This window comes from Onychostruthus taczanowskii, unplaced genomic scaffold (assembly GCF_017590055.1).
Source record: "Onychostruthus taczanowskii isolate IOZ18803 unplaced genomic scaffold, ASM1759005v1 scaffold76, whole genome shotgun sequence".
Taxonomy (NCBI): domain Eukaryota; kingdom Metazoa; phylum Chordata; class Aves; order Passeriformes; family Passeridae; genus Onychostruthus; species Onychostruthus taczanowskii.
In genome coordinates, this window is record NW_024505450.1 from 482,483 (window position 1) to 506,263 (window position 23,781).

The window sequence follows — 23,781 nt, forward strand, 5'->3', positions numbered from 1 at the left end:
TATACAGTACAGTACCAATACTGGTACTAACAAAAAATGTGGCTGGACAGGCTTTCCTGAAGGTAAAGTAGTCCCTGTGATTTCTGTTGTATCTCAGGTATGAAATGATGAAAAATAATAATTTTGACAAGTCTGTAGAGCACAATGCAAAGAGTGTTTGTTAGTGAGCTCATCACAGTGATGACAGGCTCTCAGAAACACTGGCATTTCTGACATTGTTCTGCAATGTGCCCACTGCAATAACTGCCTGTAAACCATACCATATTAGACTCAAATTCTAGAAGCCACTTTTTCTCCACCAGACCATTTCTCTCCTTTTATGTCTGCTTTGTGGCCAGTTTATCAATGTCCAGAGACCTCAGGCCCTGCAGCACCAGCAGCTACTCAGATTCTTTGAGTTCCCATTTGAAAGGTGCAGGAGTGGATTCACACAATTGCAGCCAAGACCACCAGTCAAAGCTGTGCTTGAACATTGCGCTCTTTCCTATCAAATTGCTAGGTGTTGCATAAGGCAAAAGACAAAACTTAGGGCATAGGCCTACACCAAGTTGCTGAGTTTTGTGTGTACTTTGAAGAGTCAGGATTGCAGTTTTTCCTTCATTCATAATCAGCAAAAGAGGATATGATGACATGCACAGCCTGGGATGGGGAACTTATTTACTTGCTTCCCAATAAGTTTCTTCTCTGTGCAAATCTGAGACACATTTGTGATCAGCAGATTTAGCTACAGGGATACAGCCAGATAACAGCAGTTGTGATGGCAAGGATAAGAGAAGCCCTTTGTTCAGCTTTTTCCTTCAGCAAGATGAATTCAGATTCTCCTTGTATTTTAGCAGTTCAGAATTAACCCCCCCAGCACAGCAGAGTTTTTCTTTAAGTTCAGCATTCTGTGCTTACTAAAATTTCATCACTAAAGTTCCTAGAAATTAAGACTTGTAAATAGTGCCCAGCATGGCCTCATTGACAAACACCCTGGCAAGCACTGAACCATCAGAGATGGGCAGTGCCAGAGAAGCAGCAAGGTAAGTGCTGCTAATGAGGAGAAAGCTGGAAATCTAAAGGAGGAGTCTAAGAAACACAAAAAGACATTTCATACAGAACAGAGAGTACACATGTGGAATCATACAGTGGAAATAGAAGTGCAGATACCACATGAGCTTGAAAACACTCTGAAGCACTAAGAGTAAAACTTGCTAGGTCTAATCTATTGCTACATTCAAAACTGCCTACCAGACACCTCAAACATTCTTTCTGTTGTACATGTACTTATAAACATGCCCCACTTGTGCAGAGTTCAAGACATCCCAGCAAGAGTGTGGGATGAAGAAGGGAGAAAACCCACCAATAACATTCGAAAGGCCAAAAGGATGAGCAAGAGCCAGAATTCAAGGTTTCTCTTGTACGATCCAGCCTCAGGGCAGGGAGGGGTAAGAACCAGAACCTCTTACCATTGTTACTGTTATCATCAACTAGGATGATCTCCTTGAGCAGGTGAGCAGGAGTGCGGTCGATGGCTGAGTGGATGGAGCGCAGGATCACCGAGAGCGCCTCGTTCACAAATATGAACACAATGCTGACCTCGGGAAGACTCTCAGGAAACGTGAGGTTTCTGCACCTGAAGGGAAAGTTTGAAGAAAAGAAAATATGTAAGTTTTTGGTAGTTTTTGGCACAATGCAAACAAAAGCTATTTCAGAGAAATCTACCCCCAGTTGTAAGAACACATTAAAAGATACAGGAAGAATATACTGCTACTAAAGCTAAGACAGATTGTGCAGCCAGAAAAAACACATAAAACAGTGGAAAACTTATCTGTAAGCACAGTTTAATCAGAAAGAGGAATACTCTCATAACCTGGTGCATTTTTCTTTCCTTTTTGAAAAACAGATATTTCAGGCACGTTCCAACTTGCTTATGGAAACAGCAGTATGGAAGTGCTGCCCAAAACTTTAAAGCCCCTTAGTGTTTTATTGGTTTCTTTTTTTACCTCCTTCTTTCCAAAAGGAATCAAATCCTTCAGTTATCTGAGTAGAAAGCTATTTTACCACTTTACCTTTTTAAACTGTGAGCAAAATATTTGCTTTTTAATAAAGCCAGAACTTACTGAGTAAATGGAATTGACTATTTTTTCCATGAAACTTGGAGTATTTTAATGCAATGTTTCTGAACAACAATTAATTCTACCTTTTTCTCAGATTTGAAACTACTTACTAGGATGAAATTAGGAACAGGCTGACTCAAGCAGAATTTTTAGATAGACTTTGTATATGGAAATGATTGATGATAATGCTTTTCTCTACCTCCTAAAAACACTGAGTGGCTATCCTCACCAGATGCCAGGGTTCACTACATGCAGGAATCCCTGAAAACTGTGGAAAGCATAACTAACAATGTTTTGCATACAGAAAGCATGGATAGATTCAGTATTTTTATATCGTGCATGAATATGACTCCTTAACTAAATGTGTTCTTCAGTTCAAAGAGAAGAATTCTTTTAGGATTTTGTATTTTAATTTGTGTAGCAAATAAATACAAAAAAGTATCACAAAAGCATACCTCTTCACATGCCAGATGTTGTACAAAAATTAAGTTCAATCAAGATGATCAATTTAGTTCTATGCTTTTACAGGTTCTGAAAAAAGTGAGTGCACAGGACACATGACACCCAAGCCAACTGAGACAGCACAATATTCAAAATTCAACTGGTCAACCAATTTTCTTAATTCAGTCATTGGTTTGAAAGTGATGGAGATCACATTAAAGAAGCTATTTAATATTTTAGGTACTTTTCTCTCTGTTACCATACAAAAGAATTATAAGGACATATAAAACAGAAAACAAGAGTCTGGAAAAAGTAGTAACAGTTCAAGTCATAAGAAATGTACAGTGTATTTTTAAATAACCTGGTTCATACACCATTTAGAAACAAATGTGAAACCTCATTGTCGCAGAGATTCACAGCTTTTTGTTCCATGGCATCAACACCAGAGGGAAATAATTAAAATGGTGTTTGGATTTACTGATTTCCACTTGTGGCTTGATCTTCTGCGGCACAACAAACCAAAACTTTCTTTCTCAAATCAGTTTGTTTTTCGACTGGTGTTTTAATCCTCTATTCATTGGTAAGACAACTTTCAGCATGAGAATGAAAAGCTTTCTTTAAAGCATCCAGGAGCTGATTTTATGCAAAATAAAGCACCACCATAAGAGACAAGGGGCACTGACTTTTCTTCCAGAAGAAGTGCAAGGCAGCACCGTTTTTCTCTTTTAGCCAGCATTGCAGGAGTTAAAACCTTCAGCCAGGACAGAGGGCGCATGAGTTCAATCTTCCCTGATCTCCCCAGAGAGCCAGCTAGCCAGCTAGGTATGATTATTTTCAGTCCCCCTTTTCAGGGTCATTCCACTTTCTGTGGAGCAATTAAACTAAGTTGGAGTGATACCAAGTCTCTCTAAACTCATGTTTAGGGTAAATCCCTTGGAGGAGGGACTGCAGCACATGTTCAAATGGATGTTTGTGCTTTTAAACCCTAAACTCCACTCTTCATGTCTACGTCAAATCTATATTATAATGCCACAAAAATTCTTGTGATCACTTTTTTCTTTCTTTTGCAAGCTAATATTTATTATTCCCTTTTTACTAGTGACAATTTGGCTGAAGAAACAAAGTCATTTTAGCAGAGCCTGCAAGTCAGGTGTCAGGGCAATTTACCATGATGTCATACAATCACAGGATGGATGAGCTTGGAATTGGCTCTGGGAAGGCATCCTGTCCTACCCCTTCCTTAAGCAGAGTCCCCTAGAGTCAGCTGCCCAGAACAGCATTTTCCTTCAAAACCATATTCAACAGGGTTGGGATGATGGAGACTCTACAACCTGTGCTTCAGTTTGTGCCCTTTGCCTCTGGTCCTGTCTCTGGGCAGCACTGAGAAGAGCCTGGCTCTGCCCTCTTTGCAGCCTGCCTTCAGATATTTACCTTGATGACATCTCCTCTAAGCTTCCTCTTCTCTAGGCTAAACAGTCCTGACTCTATAGACACACACTGGTTTCACATCTTCTTAAGGAGAAAATATAGTTTCCACACCTGCCTCCTGTACCCTAGAGTGAGTATTTTAACCTCTGAAATTGTTCCTTAAAGAAAGATCACCTTCAGTGATGAACAGTCCCTCAAAGTCCTGCTTAAAACAATCTCTAAAAGCCCTGCCCAGATGACCGAGTAGCTGAAATAGCCATAAATTTACTTGGGCCAAGCACTGTCAAACCTGAGGTGAATCTTTGACAAATGTGAGTTTTAGGGACCATCAGGTTTAAGTGGAATTTGACAATGCACATATTTCAGGCTCAAAGTGGCTGGGAGGCCTCTGTACTTAAAATCATTTTATAATTCTTAAATACTAACGCTCAAATTTTTCCAAAAGATGCTAAAACCACTACAGATCCTGGTCCTTGAAGAATAGACCTCTTCATGCCAAATGGTGGGTATGCATCCAAATTTTGAAAATTTGTCTTCAAATAGACTGTGAACTAGTTAACGGGTTTAAACCTGCTAAAATAAACTTCAGTATTATCCTTTAAAGAGCTTACAATGCTTGTTATTTTAGTGATGTGCTTGCAGCCAAAATGCACAGATATAAAATGGTCCAGCAAACAAATCTACAGCCAATGTATCTTTCAGCTGTCTACCTTAGGCACAGTAATATTTGTTATCTTCAGCCATAACAATGCACAAAGATGATAAAATTATACTCTTGCAAAAAAATGAAACTCTATCTGGTAAGATATGGTACCTATTAAATAATTAAGAAAAACTGAGGGATTTTTGAAAATACTTTTAATGGCAATAAAAGTATACTGAAAACAGTTCAAAGAAGTTGTTTCCTTAAATACTGGTGGTTTTCCTCCTCTGTCAATTAAGCTGAGCTTGAGATAAATGTAAAATATACTATTGCAATAAACTAGTGACAAATTATATTCCAAAAAGGTTCTTTGATGACAAAACAGCCCCAAATACACTGCTTCCCTGACATAAATCCATGCATAAACTGACATGCTCAAACAAAATTTCTGCTTCTGATGAGTCTTCCATCCATTTAAAAGAAACTGCTTGTATTGGTTTTCCCACCTGCATTCATTTATGTCTTACATATTTGCAATTTTATCACTCTGTACATAATTTTTCATTGCTGGCAACTTGTACAGACAAGAGCAAAGCGTTTAATCGTGTGGATGTAATTTGAGTCCCTTTTTGCACCACCATGCCTTAAAAGATAACTACAGATGACACGAGAGAATAGAATTAGACACCTGTTTTGTCCAATTTCTTTAGTCTTTTCAAGAACACTAATTTTCAAGGAGGGTATATTCCTGAACGGAGTTCATGTTTTCTTTTTCTTTTTTTCCCATTCAGACTCATTCATTGTCTTTACTTCCAGCTCAAATTCACTTTTTGTTTCAGTGTGTCTGTAGTTTTTATAAAAACATTTTTTCCTCTCTACATAATTTTTCATATCAGCTGATGATGCTAAAAATTACTTACTCTTTTTCTTTAATTTAAACAAATCAGAATCAACTCTTCCCCAGATCCTGCACAGAATGTAAAGCACTTGTGCAATTTCACAAGTATGTCTGTCATCATTTTTATGCTAAGTTTTAGGAGGAATAAAATTCCAGAGTGATAGGAAAGAATAAAAAATACCTACAGAGAGAGAGAGAGAGAGGAGATGTGTATAAGTGCCTAAAATATGCTGAAGGGGGGAAGAGGAGAGGAAACTGTATGGATGGAAATCTCAGCTCCATAAAGCTCAGAGAAGGGAGCGGTTGCGCGGCAACCACAACGTGAGGTGCCAATGGCAGCCCCGCCAAGGGCACATCCCGGCCCGGCTCGGCCCTGCCTCTCACATGCTTTGCTCCTCCCAAACTCACAATCCACACAGCGTGTTCCAGCGTGACACTGAATTTCAAATATAGATTCCAAATGGCAGTCAGAGCTGCAATAGTGAGTATCACTTCAGCAAAGCTAAAAATTACCGCGAGCAACCCACTCCATTCAATTACATTGGGCTAATAGCACTAAAGTAGCAGTTGTCATGGTTACCAGAAATTTAGAGAAACTCCTGGTGTTCTATTTCAAGCACAGCTCTGGTAAATGGAGGGCAGCATAAATCATGAAGCTTCTTTCAAATATTTGTCCACAAGACAACTCTATTCCTCTATGCATTGTGATAATTCAATTTAGCCAGTCATTAGCCATTGAAATTAGTTTAGCATAACTATGCATTAAAGCAGCAAACTAAAAATTATTTCCTGTATTAATAACTTATCTCTGAGACTATCTACAAATATGTACATAATTATGAACTCAAATTATTTTCTGCAAGCTTTGAAAAACTTTTACCAAGAGCATCACATCAAACAATAGCAAAACCCCATGGTTCTGCTTAGAAAAAAAATTGTAGCATATATTCCACTTGGTTTTGATTTTTTTTTTTGTGGCTTTTTTGGGCTGTTTTTTGTTTAATACAAGAAGCAATAAGGATGTTACTAAAAACTTTTGGGGTTCAAGTGTTGTTTTAGCAACATACATGGGAGCAAGTTTTAGTTCCAACAGGGTAAGAATTTCTCAGAAGCACAAGCAGAAACAGAATTGTACTTTCTTCAAGCCCTGGTAACATTTTGTCCACAGCCAAAATGGCCAGCAGAAGTTCAAAATACACGGGAGTAAACAAAAAATTCTGGCATAAACGAAATAAGTAGCAGTAAAACTCTGGCAAAAGAACAGAGTACTGTAATGTCAGCAATGAAAAGAGATGGGGAAGACTAATTCGGTGATCAGAAACGGATTTATTGTAGGATACAAACACTTATATACTATTTTAGGGAAGCTAGTAATGTTTTACTACAGTGATTGTGTTAATAATCACATAAACAAACTTATGCATTTTAAACATCTCTTGCTTGCACAAATCTGATGTCATTTTCTTTTTCCGGTAAACCTGTCTGATTGAATCTTCTTCCAAGCCTCAAAGTTCTGTTTGCTATTGCTAAGGCATCCTGTTATCAAATCTCTTATGCTAACCAAGTCCAAAGTCCACAATCTGTCTTGTGTCCCCCAACATCCCAATATTGTAAGAGCTTCTCCATAATTATTTTTGTATTTATGTTTATAATTTCATTGTGTGATCATACTTCATTTTTTCCTTTTGCTATCATCAGTATTTTAAGTGCTAACTGAGGTATGCTAACTAGGTTGGCATTGAACAGCATACAAAAAGGTCTTTTTTTCCTGTACAAGTGTACATCATCATTAACTTAGGTTATTAGAGCAGCCTGAAAACTGCAGCACTTTTGGTATCACTGCCAGTGATATCAAACGCTTCTAGAGCAGCCATTTGAGGAGGTACATCTCAACAGGAAAACTGAAGCTGAGCTCAGAACCCCAGGGGATGGCTGCTCAGGCAGTACACGCTGCTGCTGGGAGCCACTCTGGCAGCAAAGGTGAGATGAGAAAAAGAAGAATCACAGTTAGAGAGATAAGCAAAAGAGAGCACAAAGTGTGACAGCATTAAACATTAGGCATATAACAAGAACGCTGAATACTTCGGAAGTTTTAGGCCTTCTGTCCAAAACAATACATTACAGGCTTTTGTGCTGTTTCTAAATGACTCCTTTGAAACATCAAAACCAACAAGCAATAATTATGTTCTCTTTTACCACTAGCAACAGAAGAATTTGGTCAGAAATTAACAAGGAGCCATATCCATCACTAACATAAACCCAGCAGAACAGAACTGTTTCACAGGGACATGTGAGGGGCAAAGGTTTATGGAATGCAACTCTGGAGGAGCTGGCTTTTGGGGAGAAATAGGGATTGCATACAAATGCCCAGCCTGACCCTCACTATTTGAAATAATTGTTTTTTCTTATATCAATTTTAATAAAAGAAAAATTTTATAGAAGTCAGATGCATGCTACATTCAAGATTGTGTTCGCCACTGTAAAACTGATGGACATTTTAGACAGGCGTACACACATAAAAAATTTTTGTCCCAAACCACATCACTCTCCTCAACCAGCCAAAGCTTGATTTTTCTTCCTTGTAGTCCCATCTGCATTCAGGTGACCTCCTGCCTGCTCTGTCTGTGCCCACTTTATCACAAACCTAATTTTGCTGTCTTCAAGGCTTCTACCACTGTCCCTTGCCAAACTGAGCCTCTAAATAATCAGTTTAGGAGCAGTGAATTGTTTGAAGGAAGTGCTTACAAAATAGCCAAGGCCCTTCTCTGCACAGGAAACAGGACCTCTACTCTGTACTTTTCCAGATGACAAACTTTCATCCAGGAAAAGGGCAAACCTGCTGCAAGCCACATGCTATACCATGCTATTTCACAATCTCCAAAGAATTAAAACATCTGAGCTTCAAATGCTTCTTTTACCTTCCACCCTTCCTGCCTTTGCTTCTTTCTTTTGCTTCTTTGCTTTCTTCCAGTCAGTTACACGGACTGAAAAGGCTGGTTTGCATTCACTGGCCAGGTTTCATCATATCAGACAGTAAATGCAGGAGCCAGACCTTTTGAAAAAGCTCCTCTGCTGGGATCATGCTGCAAATCTTCCTTCCTGCCACGCCTCTCTTGCTCATCACATAATCAAAGAAGAATATTACCTCCCTCTCCCATGTGTGCTTCAGCACAATGGACCAGGCAACAAAAATTTACAAGCCAACAAAGTAGAATCTTAAGTGCATCCACTCGAAAGGAGTTTGGGAGACAGTTTCAGGACCCTTAAACAACCTAAATTGTTATAATGAATTTCTGCACGAGCTTGTTTCATTCACATTTCACTCACAACAAGCTTTTTGGGTACTGCGTGCCCTACTAAAAGTAATGAGCACAACAGAATTATAACTAACACAGAACTATTATCCTCTGTTCCTGCATGCAGCAAGGGCAACTACCTTCCTCAGGGCTTCCAGGCTCATTAGAGCTGTTTGTCAGTCCATGATGTAGATCGGTGATGGGCTAACAGATGCACAAAAGGGTGGGGAACAGCACAGCACCCAACTTCAGCAGCACAAAATCAGGCCCTGGCAGAGACAGTACTCCACAACAAACCCTGCACTGTCTGCGGATTATTGCAAAGACTGAGCCTGCTTCACAGTGTGATGATTACTTCAGGAGGCTGAAGTATCCAGGGCATCTCTTATTTACTTCAGAGAGACTATTTTGGACTGTGCTGGGGACACCCTGTGCTAGCACAAATACTCACACTAAAAAGGAACCAAATTCAGAATGGGACAGGAGGTTCATGGCTGCACAGAGGGTCAGAAACCACCCTGTAGTACCTAAAGCATGAGAATGTCCTTCTGAAAGGTGTGACAACTGACACAGCTTGACCCAACTGTGCTGTGCTGGATGTTTCCGTCCAATGTGATAATCTTTTTCTAGAGAGGCCAGAGTTCAGAGGCTTGGCCAGAGTTCACTGCCCTAACTGTTAAATGTGTTCTACTAACTCACATGCCACCCACAGTGAAGAACTGGGCAAGGCTGGATTTTTGCCCTCTCTTCCATCTGTGTTGTGGCTCAGCAATCTCCAATTGTTCTCTTCTTTTGTCATGGCATTTAATGTTGACAATCTCACCCCTAGAAAATGCTGCATGTTATAATTTGGTGTTATTACACATGTGAAATGGCCTTTCTCTCTGCAGAACCTTGTAAAGACATGCTGAGCTCCCTTGCTGAGATATGTTGATGTGAATTCTCAGAGCACTGCAGGCAGAAAGGTCAAAGCTGAGTCATACCAGTATGATATAAAAGGAGTAATATCACAATTTTGGCAGATCACTTAATTCTCCTGCTCTCAACTGGGGCTAACAATGTTTCCTTAGGTTTCAGTTGCAAATATTGTTGTCTTCCCAAATTCCTGTACTTCATACAATATGTTCTGAAAACAGATGACAGACCACCACTGAGCCCAGACAGAACTATGAGAGCTCTACTCCTTTATCTACCTGTCACAAGCCTTTGCTGGAATGCCACTGTCATGCTGACTCTTGCAGAATCACTGCTTAAATCCAGGCTTATGAGCTTGGTTAGACCTTGGCTAACTCTATCCAGGTACTGCGGTACCTCTTATATCTGTGCTCTCGTGCATTTCTAGTCAGAACAGAAATACCACAACTGACTGAGTTCCAGCAAAGGTGACTAACTTGGTCTCCGTGTCACTTGCTGCAGGCTCTCTTCACACCGCGTTGTCCTTGGCTTTTTAGGCTGTGCTGCTTGAGCCCAGTACCTGCCCAAGGATAATTTAAATACAGCTATACGGACTTGGGAACTGTCTTCTGCACTTGGCTTACAAAACAGGTGTTAGAAATCCCAAAAATTGATTATTACAGTGGAAACACTTTCACAGGGTAGACTTTTTTCCCCCACAACATTCATGCTTATGCTCTCACAAAAATGAGAATTCGCTTGTCAGGAGCAGGAATTCTTTTTTCAACAACAAGACTTTCAGAACACCTGTAGCTCTGCACTCTGCAGGGTGCTGTAGATACAGCAAACAGTTTGCATACTGCCTGACAACACAGTTCATTTTCCCCAGGGTCAGAACTTACTACATCCCAGTGTCAGAGTCCCTGCCTGCTCCCCAATCTAAAGGGTGCAGGGAATCTGCCTGAGCTACCATTGCTAAGCCATTATTTTGTATGTATGTGTCCCTGAACATACTGTGAAGTCTGTCATGTTTCTGGAAGACAGTCAGCAAAGGATCAAAACTTGCACAGGAATTAGGATCATGATTAATTTCTAACTAGAGTTTATTTTAAAATCCTGATCTTAATTTATTTTCAGCTACAGTAATATTCATTTTCTCCATATTTTTAATTCCTGAAACACAGAGTTATAAAAAAATTGTATTTAAATCATTCAGAAGAGTAATTTCAAAAAGAGCTATAAGAACAGAAACATTTCTATCACTGATGTCTAGTTAAAAAGATTTCTTTTTCCTCCAGATCAGTTTACAGTTAAAAACAAAAAAGAGACTGTCTCTACAGGCATTGCTAAACTGATTCAACTAAAACACAAATACAATTGCATGGCCTTTGATTTCTTTAAAGTCAGTATTACAGCCAATCTGCAACAGAAATATTTCTACAACGCAACATATAATAATTTATAGCATAGATACTGAGAAAGTGCTGCCTGGGATGGTGTTCATATATATTTACTATCATCAACTTAATGTGCAGCAAAATGCCCTACTGCTTTAGTTATTAAATATTTGGTTAGAATAAGTGAATATGATCACATTTGATTCACCAAGTACCCAGCATATTTATTTTAATGATTTCTTTTTTTAATGAACTGCAAAAAAAGCAGTTTTCCCTCCACCTGTTTCTCCGTCTCCAGAGCTGCTGTTTGTTCAAAGCATCAGATATATCACCAACGCTTCAAAAAGATTGAGCAGTAACTGCCTCTGTGAACAGTGCTGCCCAAACAGGCCTCGGATGCACTGACGGGAAGGCTGCTCCCTCCCCCTGTCCCATCCACCTCTGCAAGCCATTGTGGAATAACCCTGGATGCATTCACCCTGCCTGGCATGCATGATTGCGAGCAGAGACCTGCCCAGGGAAGGAGGATCCCTGCGGTTTCAATGCTTGGCTCAAAGGTGTATTTCGCCACTAAAACTCAACAGCTTCACCTGCCGACTGGCCTTCATCAGTCAGTTCTGTGCTTTCAAATAAAGTAGCTCTTATTTAGCCAGATTATCTAATAAAACTGAAAACTGGCACTAAAAGGTTCTTCTTTTAGCAGAAAAAACACATCCGCGATCTAATGTAAATTGTAGGTGAGATGAAGCTTCCAAAAGATGCTGAAGAAATATTAATGAATACTTAGTGGGATTTTAACAGGACTGACTTTGGGCTCAGCAGTGCTTCAGAAGACAACTGAAATGTACAGCCTTCATCTATTTGACAGAAATTACTCGTTCTGGCTGTTACCTGTACCCAGACCTACAAGGCAAGCCCACAGGTGGAAAAGAGCTGGAAGGCCACAGTGTGGACCAGAAGGTGGAGAAGAGCTGGAAGGCTGCAGTGTGGACCAGAAGGTGGAGAAGAGCTGGAAGGCTGCAGTGTGGACCAGAAGGTGGAGAAGAGCTGGAAGGCTGCAGTGTGGACCAGAAGGTGGAGAAGAGCTGGAAGGCTACAGTGTGGGCCAACAGGTGGAGAAGAGCTGGAAGGCCACAGTGTGGGCCTGCAGGTGGAAAAGAGCTGGAAGGCCACAGTGCAGGCCAACAGTTGGACAAGAGCTGGAAGGCCACAGTGCAGGCCAACAGGTGGACAAGAGCTGGAAGGCCACAGTGCAGGCCAACAGGTGGACAAGAGCTGGAAGGCCACAGTGCAGGCCAACAGGTGGACAAGAGCTGGAAGGCCACAGTGTGGGCCTGCAGGTGGAAAAGAGCTGGAAGGCCACAGTGCAGGCCAACAGGTGGACAAGAGCTGGAAGGCCACAGTGCAGGCCTGCAAGGAGGGCACCCCAGGACTCACGCGCTGGGCCGCAGGTCCGGCAGGGCCCTGTCCAGTGGCAGGCGGTCGCTCAGGTAGGCATTGTAGCCGTAGTACTGGAACTGCTTCAGGGCCAGCCGCCTGTTCTCAGGGCTCAGCTCCTGCCCCCAGTGAGCAAAGAGAGACGAATCCGTGAACGCATCTGCAGGGTTGTCTTCCAATTTTGGTGGAGCTTCTACAAGACAAAAAGACAAAAGGAAACAGTAAGGATCTGCCATTTTAAAAAGTGTAACTTTAGCTCCACTTGCTGCCTGTAAGGCTTCCCATGACATGCCCTTACATACTCTTGTGTTGGTGTAACTATTAGCACGTAAGGCTCAAAATTTAATAGTCAAATAAAGTTAGGTAGAAATAATTCTTTTTTATCACAATCTGACTAAAGGCCAGGACTGATAAATCTAAATGGATTGAATTTTAGAAGGAGCTTTATCAGCAAAGAATGTTATTTTGCTTTTATATACTAAGATGAAATATTTAATTTCAGCCTGGATTATCTTGCTAGGAAACGACTGAAATTTTGAAGGGGAAAAAAAGCATCTGTACATAGTGCACAAAATGGCTGCCAAAGTTTGTGTATAAAATAAGTTCTTTAAAACTGTATGTTCAACATAGAGAAAATTCACGGTACTAGGCATCCATGTTTAAATAGCAAACCAATTTCAGTCATGCAATAACTTTATGCTCCAGTTTACCAATCCAGCCTATTTGAGTTTTTAGTCCATATTTAGGTGCATGAGATGATGCTACTGGGATTGTCACTTTATAGTATTTGCTTGATTAGAAAAGGTTTTCATTTCACAAGGCCACATCTCTGGAAGTTATGAAACAGAGAGAAGGGGGAAAGATATACCTAGAACTCAATTTAAGAAAAGCTCCAGTACAATGACATCACAGCATTCATTCTCAGTGCTTAGCTGCACAGAAAGTCTGTTCAAGGTGTCTTGTGAGCTCTCTGTGACAGACACATCACAGCTGACCACAAAATCTAACCAAGAGAAGCCCTTGTTTCTGTAAACACTTTACAATCCACAGCACACCAGGAAGGCAAGATCAAATGCCTTAATTGACTCAGATTTGTCAACATAAACTAGAGCTGCGCACACACACACAAAAATCTTTTTCTGGAATTTATTATTATTTATCAGCAATCACATTAACAGTGAGCCAACCAAATGAAGAACTCTCCTTTCTAAAGGGCTGTACTTACAAACACAGAGACTTACGAAAATTAAAGTGAATCTTCTGAAAATCTGTCAACTGTCCCCAAAGTCCTCCTCAGCACCCAGAGCCATCTAAAGGCCTGAGAGCTGACTTTACCTTCATAGAAAAACCTAAAGACAACAGTTTATGTACTAGCACAATATGCCACCAAAATCCTGACTCCCAAAGAATGCCAGGAAGCATCCTTTGATCTCCTACTAAAAAGAACCCAAAATGCAGAAACATAAATTGAGAAGACTGGGTTATTTGATGTGTTCAAAATGTTATGTTTTTTTTTTTTCCTGACAACACTGACAGGAAACTAATGGTGCTTGCTTCCTACACCATGTTCCAACCTCTGTAAACATGAAATGTTTCTTTACTTGTCAAAGTACAAGTAAAGTTTGATTTTGATTTGATTCTCTGAGCCTGAATTCAGAAATCAGCTCCAACTCTTCAAAGATTAAAGACAAACTAAACCCTCAGTCAAAGAAGGAAACTACTCTGACAGGCCCTGCTACCACACAGATAAATGTCTGAGAGAGGAGCTTGGCAACTATGCAAATTGGATAAACTCAGATCATTTTAGAGGGTCCTAACTTGAAAAAGGCAGAATAGCATTTGAATACCACTTCAAAAATCACAGCAGCATGGGAGGTTGCAGATGTCTGTGTCTTTTCAGGGATGAAGAGCCGTCCCAGAAACAACTACCTTCACAGACTCACACATATATTGAATATATTGAATTATATCTAATGATTTTGTGAGCAAGAGTATTTCCTAAAGTGATCTGTGAATCTCTTGCTGTTTTCTGATTGAAAAAGTGCTCAGTAGTCCAGGTTGTATCTCAGTTTAAGATTTTCCAGAAATGAATATCTATGAATTTAGTTTACAAGCTCTAGTAAACCACTTACCAAATGCAGTAATTTTTTGTATGCTAAGCAAACCTGTTATTTCAATACACTGCACTAGAGGGGGGGAAAAAAAACCCCCCAAAACATTAGCAGGAACTTTCAATTACAATTCCAATCAATGGAATTAAGCACACATCTCTGATGTGTGAAGGACTTTCTTTCCTTTATTTGGCTGAAAACTCTTGAGGGAAGCAAACTTCTTCAGCCAGTCTCTCACAAGAAATAAAAATTATTACAGACCATCAGTTGTCTTTTGACTAGTCAACAAGTGCATTCGATGCTTTGTCCTCTGTAAACAGGTCATGGCCTGAGGTCTCACAGCCAGGGCTCCTTCCCACTTGTTCCTGCAGCTGCAGAATGATGGCAGGGAGCAAAGGCCCAAAGGTGACCCATGAGAAGTACTGCCTGAAGCAACACCAGGTAGGCACATTCATCTGCTCAGTTAGTACCAAAAAGGAAAGATCAGGTCCATTTCTCCCGTGGGAAGGAAGCCTGCAAACTGCACCACATCACTGTAAATGTTATCTGGAGGTCCTCCCTGTATTAACTTTACATACCATGCAAAGCTGTACCCAGACACAGGCCTGGTATTAACTCCTGGAAGACTGACTCCCTGCAGTTAAATCAATTAGTAGCAGAGATTTATTACACAGATGTCAGCTAGCTGCACACCTGGGCCAAAGAAGTCTCCTTCCAGAAGACTGGTTGATCATAGCATCAGCCTGGAGTTGGTCACACACTGCTTACCTGAGCCAAAAACCCCACAGTTAGTTTTCCAAAATCATTCTGTGTCTCTTCAGCTCATACTCACATTTTCTAGTTATGCAATTAATGTTTATATAAATCCATTGCTTCATCTGATCTCTGTGACCAGCTTCCAAGACAGAAATTCCCCCTCCTCTTTCTATTGCTCATTGTATAAAATAAGTCAGAGACACCAAATCAAAAAACACCACTGAGATAATGAGGGACAGCACTTTGTTGTCTTGTTGCTGCTTTGTTCTACAACCTCTGAAGAAAGCAAATCTTTCATTTATTACCAAATAACACAATCAATTAATAACTTTGATTTAATCTCCATTAAAGCCTTTGAAACTCATTAAGAGAGTTCAGCTTCATTCAGATTTGAACATTTCTTCCTAAGAAAAGTTACCATGAACAGGTTCACAATTAAGAGAAAGGATCAGGTCAGAAAGGGTTGCAAAAATAGTTGCAGAGACAGATTCAGACACGCTGTTTGTACCTAAAGGAGTACCTAAGTTTAATTTTGGTTCTATCCCTTATTTGACTGCATGTCTATTCAAAAAAGCAGCAGTGTTTCACATCAAAGCTTTGCCATTGTGAAAACCCCTTCCAAGGAAACAAAACTGCTTTACAAAACCCACAGTGTAGCCTTACCCGATGATTTCATTATGCAGCAATAACAAGAAAGTAGATACAGTAAGTCAGCACAACCACCCTGTCTGAAAAAAGGCATCAATACCTGCACTAAATGATACATGCTCAGGTGGAACAGGCTGCTCACAAAAAGAAGAATGAGCTGGAAATGATGCCAGAGAGTAGGAGGAAAGGCTTTGATCATGTTCTCCAGTGCCTGACCCTCTGATTTCCCAGCCCAGAGAGGAAGGAACAGGCCATGATTACAGAGGTGATGCCACAGCTGTGCTTTGCCTCACCGAGCAAGGTGGACTCATGATGTGCATCTAAGCAGACTATCATTAGAGACAAAACAAAGCTCAGCTCTCTCATGAGGCCTAATGGCCCCAAACTCTGGCTCTGGCTCCCAGCACACAAAAGATCTATATTCTATTTCCTGCAGGCAGTAGCCTTTCAGCTTTCTATGGAAGGAAAGATCTTTTCATCCTTTTCCTCTACAGGTGCCTTTCATCTGTTAGGCAATCCATACCCTCTTGCCAGAGGCCATTCGGTGTGACAGGTAAAAATCCCAGACTGGCACTGGATCACAGAGCCATCATAGTGTTTAGAAGTGGGAAAACTTCACCTAAACTTTGTCACACAGCAAGATACACAGAAGAAAATTCCACTTTTAAAATCTATTGTAATTCATTAAAACACTTTATCAGCATTCTCAATTTGACAATTCCTGTCTTGCAAGGCTGCTCCCATGCAGGACCCTGCTATAAATCCTGTGTCAGATGAGTGAACCCCTAAATAAAACATCCTTGTCTGCATGGTGTGGTGAAACACTGACAAGCAACAGCAGAAGGAGCTCACCAAGCAGCACCACTGCATCAACCATGGAGAAAAGTATACACAGAAGACAAAATTGAAAGTTACAGTAACAGATCTTCCCTCAAAGAAGTTATTTTACTTATTCTCTCACCTCCCCAAAACTATCACAATACTTCTGGCAAGGTGTCAACATCAATATAGCTTTCTGCTAAAAAGTGAACTTCACTGTTTTGAATATTCAAGTTAAGTTAATTCCTCCTGACATTCTAGTCTTGTTCCCAAAGAAATGACTTCAGCAGAAGTGCTCCTAAGAAAAAATGAAGTATCTAAGTGGGTTAAATCCTGCTACTACTGCTTACTTACAGCTTAGTAAATCATACTGAAGTTTCCAGGGCTCCTCAGAGAGACTGACAGAGCCTGTCAGACTCTGTCTGCACAGATGACAGAGCAGCAGAGCCCTAATCTTAAGAAAAAATGAACCTGATGTGAACTCCATACAAAACACACAACCATCCTGAGAGGATTCAGCTCCATATCCAGTCTTTGCACAGCCCAACACTCTTAGTTAGTGTAAACACCAGACAGATCAGGCAGACAGAGAATGGGAAAAAACCCCAACAAAAAAAAGGTGATCCTCTCCTCAACAGCCGTCAGGAAATCATGGTAACACTGTGAATAGTATACAATCAGACAAAACTTTAAAGATTAAACTGTGTATGACAGCACACACAGAGGGAAATGCTAAAAGTCTCTCAATTTTAATTTTTTTTAGAACTTGAAACACAATTTATATGCTATTAATTTATATGCTACCTTTTACTGCATTTTAAGCAGCCAATACACATACATAATGGCATAAGCTATTAGCATGTTACTAACTGTATTTTCATTTGTTTCTGTTTGGGGGTTCCTGTTTGGAGTTTTTTTCTGATAAATACTCCCAATGCTTACTGTGCATACTAGGATGGAAATTCAATCTAGTTTTGCTGCTTAGTGTAGGTGCAGAAGAAGGCATTACAAGTGAACTCACCTGATAAATCACAGTTGTACTAATTACTAAAGAAGAAGAACAGCCTTGCCCTAAATGAGTTGCAGCTGTGACTAATAAAGATAAGTGTGATAAAAGGGGTGGGTTGGCTGGTCAGGGAGAGCCTGGAGGAAGAAGGAATGATCCAGAGAGGCACACAAGAGGAACAAAAGATGGAAGAGAGTTGCTGCTGCTTCAGAAGCTCTGCTGTGAGGTCAGGCTGGGTCTGATGGAGTCAGGGCCTGCTGTTGGAGCCTGCAGTCACAGTCGAGCTGGGTAAAAGCCTGTGGTCAGAGGCAGCAAGGAAGTACTTGCAGTCATATTCCAGCAGGAATAGCCAGCAGTCGGAGTTTGTCAGAGAAACCAACAGTAGGAGCTTGCTGTAGTCAGAGTCACGATGGCTAAGCTGTAAAGACGAATCAACTGGGACCCTTTCCACGCTGTAAAATGAGTCTGTGTCTTGGCTCATTTCTATGGCGAACAAGAAGTCTGCTGCAACACTTGGCACCCAACAAGGACAGGCCTTTGTGTAGAGGAGGTGGATGCTTCCTGCTCTGGCAGACTTTGATAACGTGAAAGCTCCTAAAAAGTCGTGGTACAAAAATTAATTTACACCAAAGAAAGATGTCTGGAGATGACTTCCAAATGTGCTCAGCGATAGAGGGCAGTGTAAGAAACAGGAAAATTTGTGTCTTAAGAGAAATCTGAGGGTTCTGAGACTTCTGAAAAACTTGTTGAAGAGCTCTCAGAACTACAAACCGATAAACTACTACTTAACCAGCAAATTCCATTACAGTGGTTATTTCCTATAGGTGACAAAAATGAAATGTTTATTATGTTATTGAGTCAATGCTAAACTATTTCATGCGGGTGCACACAAACAACACTTTATAGGAACAAGGTCTTTGTAAGGGCTCTATATTTCTTCTGTATGCACTCCATCTGGCCTATTCTGATCTGAAAACACTATAAATCCTGGGCACTGTTGTTCCTACTAGATATGTTCTCACAACCAGCCTATTAAATTCCCCTTTAGCCGTAACTGTGCCATGGATATGAATCAGGCCAGGCAAGTTCATGCATCATTCTGGCAAAGTTAACATAAAGTTTCTACAAGCCACATAACTTGAAAACAGAGTAAAGGCTTCTAATTTACTGGAATGGGATTATCTAAGGAAATACAAATTTGTAAGTACAACCCATTTCCCCTCAGATGGAGACATAGAACTCTCTGACAGGTACCAATACTGCACTTTTAAGGCTTTCTGTATCCATTGACATCAATATTTTGTCAGGAAGCAATTTTGTTTTCTCTAATGCGTAAAAGGCAGATTTTCAAAAAACACACTATGAGGATATTAAAAACTATGGAGTACCAAGTTCCAAGTCTTCAGACTTTCTGAAACAAAATTTTCGGCTTGTCCTAAGCAATACCTCTCTGCATGCCTTCTACTTGGAAACCAGATTTTAAGACCGTATCAATTCATTTAAAGCAACATATAGTTTCTTAACTACAGACCTCCAAGATAAAGGGTGGTCAGAATAATTGTTTGACTATAACTTAAAGTGTCATTAAAAGAAGTAGGTTTTTAATGGCAAAGTTCTTTTTCTCATTTCAAGTAATTCTGTACTTAAGCATTAACTTTAATCTGTAGGTAAACATAACACAATTTTTGGAATAACAGTCTAAAAATACAATAATCTGAAAAAAACTGCCTGAAAATTGATTTGGTGAATTATTCAGTTGTGATACACAAATCTCAGTATCACAGACTGCAGTGTAAGTGCCCTGAACCAGCAGTGGTACCCATAAAGGAAAGACAAGAATGAGATGGGCACAATTACCTCCCTAATTTTTCAGACAAGCAGAGTGACAGCCTTGTTTCAGGACATGGTTCTAGTTAGGAGAAATAAACCCCCTGCAATGCTGATTAGATCAGATTGTCAAGTAAAATGCTAAACCAGTTCAAGCCAATCATCTCTGATCTGTGCAATTTTGTGAGAATTACTGCACTGGCCTAACATGTTGGATGAAAAAGACATCATGTTATCACACATAACCACCATTCTTTTAATTATTTGTGATGATATTTTCAAAATGCCCAAGAAATTTATGACAGAGAACCCTGTACAAATGAAAATAAGGTAAAAATTAAATGCCAATTTTGCAAAACCAACAGTTTTTTGTGAGGTTCATTGATTACACTGCGTATTTTTTCCATGTAAGATTGGAAGACAACAGAATTTCACAGATGAGCGACCAGTTTGCATCCTGGAAAAAGAACTGAGATTGCTACTACTTGATGCTCAGGCACAAAACGGAATTTCTAATGACAACTTTCCCCCCTGCCTTATCACCATGAAAGAAATAAGTAGAAACAGAGGAGATCTACATATAAAGCGCAGTTTGCAAAGGCAACAGAATAAAGCAGGTTCCACATTAGGGCTTGGGCTCTGAGACCTCTCAAAGACACAGCACAGAGAGTCTTCTGCAAGACAGAAGATAAGAAGGTTCAGAATATTCCACTGATTGTAACTGCACGTGTTTCTAAATTTAGGCATCTGCTAATGGGCTTACTAAAAAAGGAAACTCATCTGCATTTAATGAATAGCAGACCACATTTTAATTCAGGATTTGTGGCTTTTACATCAGTGCAGCTGAGGGGCTTTAAAAGCTCCCCGTGTGTTTTATATCATGAACCCATATCTATGTCACCTGGAATAAACATGAAAGGCATTTAACTATTTTGAAAACTATTTTGCCAGGAGCTGTCAGGTTGTGACACAGCTAATTAGTCATATACATATAGCTTTTCTATTCATACAGAGCTGAGTAGTCACACCAAAAGTAAATTCCCACAACAAAACAGAACTAACTCTCTTCTACAGTCACCCAACTACCCCCTCAGAGTAGTTCTACTTCAAAAACTTCCATTCAGTTCTTTCAGTCCTCTGAGGAATTTTGTTTGGCCACTTCTTAGCAAACACAGAACTTTTAGAGAGCAATGGCTCCCTCACTCAAGATGTCCTTTAATTTTTTCCTAAGTGCTTCCAACATTAGACACCCCTTCTACCACCGTGTTCTCACCAGGACCTCATACACAAACACTTAGCTACGTGGGGCTCTGCTTGACAGGGCTCCTACTTAAAAAGTACTTCTCAAACACTTGCAGGCATTATTGCACACTGGAGCTACTTCCCACTCCCAGGAATTTTCCTGAGCTACCCCAAGAGAGACAGTTTCAGTTTTAAAAGGAACCTGAAGAATTATGAAGAACAGGGCTGCTTTGAAGAGCCAGCGTGCTCTTCTGTAAAAGCATCTTCCATTCTCAGGTGCCACTGCCCTTGTCATGCTGGATGTAGACAAATGCAGCATCAGGGAGCAGGTATATTTTAAAGGTTTATAAACTACACTTCAATTAAAAATAAAAAAACTCAACTAAGCATAACATAGCTTCTCCTCTTGGCAGAAAAACATGAATGACAAATTAAAAACATTCTCCCTTCCTTGATATCAAGTAGATGATTTGTGCTAATGTTAACACACTGAGCCTATCAAGATGTCAAGAATTCTCCTTGACATAGTAGGAAAAATTAAAGAAAATGCAATCAAATTAAGTCCCCTGATTTCACAGGGTAAATTATGTGAGATGATACTTTAGCTTAATTTTGGAAATAGGACAGTGAGTCAAAAACATGCTGAAAGGAGACAATGAATCATGTGGACAAGGAGCAGTCTGAATCAACAGAAGGCAAAGAGGAACTTCTAGATGGCACCCAGCAAATAATACTTTTGTTGCTATTATTCTCAGCTCACTCTCTATCCTACAATGAGGAACTTGGAGAAATATCTATTACCTGAGAATTTTCCTCTCTTGTCTTAATTTAAGAACTGCAGGAAAAAAATGGCTTCAAACTTACAGCATTCTGCATTTCCTTTACAAATTTAAAAAGCAGACTAACTTTAAAAAAACTCTTTTTGAAATTGCATTAGGTAGACTGTTCCTCTGCTTCAGTGATGTGAAGAATGGGAACATCTAGCTGGCTGGTTATTTCTGTTTTGGTTTTTTGAGTTTTCTTGTCTGATTTTTTTTAAGTCATCATAGTCCAGCCTGAATTACAATTAAAAAAAAAAAAAAAAAGAAACAAGAAAACCCCAACAAAACAAGACAAAAAATACCTCAAACCCAAAATACAGCTAGTTAGCGAATTAAACAAATTTCAAGCTAGAAATACAGTTTTAAACAGAAATAAGAAGCAAGAGGAAAAATGAGGAAGCCAAGAAAAACTGGACTTACTGCCAAAATAGGAAACTAAATGAAAATAATGGAAAATTTAATTTATTATGCAAGATACAATAGGCAATTTAGTAAGTAATTTCTCATCAAAAGAGTACAGATTTCCCTGCAGATCTCTGTAACTTTAGTGTGAGAGGCATTATTGAAAAGGTCTGAGATTCACAAATCAACCTCTTGCAAATGTGCTAAATCAACACAGAAGAAAAAAGAAACATCTACGGTTTTAAATTTATTACCTCTCCTGCAATATAAACCACAGTTATACTTTGGTAAAATTCAGACACATCTTCCTTCTTCCTGTCCTCACCCCACACCTGATGATGAGGTTCTGGTAAACCCAGAAAGCAGAAAGGATGAGAGGAAAAAAAGCTCCATCCCTTACTGGCACATATTTTGGAGTTGTGCAAAAAATTTCTTCTATTTTTTTATAATAACCCTGTGCATCATGCATCCTGAAGAGAAAATCAACTTGCTCATTTTGTCTAAAATAAAAGTCAAGACTGTATTTTAAGAATGGTTCCGGCCCTCACCAGCACAGCAATCCAATTTAATCCAGGTCAAAGGAGCACTCTGCCTCTTGCACTGCACCTACAGAGACATCCACATCTCACTGAGTTACCACTGAGTCACTGTGTGCAGTGCTAAAGAGGTACAGCTGCACTGGCATCCATGGCAAAGCTGCTTAAGTGAGTGGGAACAAAGGAGTTCCTACTGATTTCTACCAGGTAAAGATCTAGGAGAGCATTTAAAATATTGTACTGTAGGTATATTAAAATGGACAGGAGTAGAGGTTGCTTTATTTTTAAAAGCTGCAGAAGGATACCACAGTTGCATTTCACATGCATTAAATACAGGAGAACACTTAGGAGATAGCTCATATACACATAATCCCAAAGAGGTGCTTACTAATCCTAGCTGCTCTAAACTGAAACAGAATTATCCAGGAGTGTTGGCAAACATCAGCAAAACGCTTAAAAAAAGGGTAATTAAAACAGACTTTCACCAGTTTTGTAGAATACTTTAGTACTAGACAATCAGGGGCTTTATTATTTATCATCATTACCTGTAGTAGAGACTATTTAGGACAGATACCAGAATATTCTGATAAAACAGCTGAGAATTGTGAGATATTAAATTTTGAATTTATATAGTGCTTTTAGGAATTATTAAGCACAATACCAGATTTCATTAATCCCGAGGTTATGTCCAAAATGAGCAGTGTTTTTTTCATTTGATCCACCTGCCCTGCAGGTGTTTGAAATCCGCAGGGCTTGTGAATTAATTACTGATCTGTCATTGGGGTAGGATGGACTAATCAAACTGTATTTGAAAAAGAAATAAAGAAAAATTAATTTTAACATAAGAGTCACGATATTAAGTGCACAGTAGTAGTGAAGAAAGAAGTTCCAGAAGCAGCCAGCTCTGAACAGAAGACTAGGGAGAAGTTGATATCCCTTTGAAATAAGTGTTAATCAATAAAACCAGTGATTTTCTATATTCAAAGAGCAAGTAATTTTCTCTAACAGCAAATGAAGTTTCTTAACAGTTTGTTTCCAATTAATCTTTGCTCCTGGAGAAAAGCTGCCCTTTAATACTTT

General features: G+C 39.7%; 1 protein-coding gene across 2 annotated transcripts in view; it reads right to left on the reverse strand.

Moving 5' to 3' along the window:
* Nucleotides 1–23,781, reverse strand: part of GALNT18 (polypeptide N-acetylgalactosaminyltransferase 18) — a 210,774-nt gene that overhangs the window by 103,971 nt on the left and 83,022 nt on the right. For both annotated transcript variants that reach the window (XM_041423272.1, XM_041423271.1), the window contains exons 3-4: nucleotides 12,534–12,726; nucleotides 1,449–1,615 (exon numbers count right to left, since the gene is read on the reverse strand). In XM_041423272.1, the coding sequence (XP_041279206.1) occupies nucleotides 1,449–1,615; nucleotides 12,534–12,726 (360 nt within the window). The remainder of the gene's footprint in view (nucleotides 1–1,448; nucleotides 1,616–12,533; nucleotides 12,727–23,781) is intronic.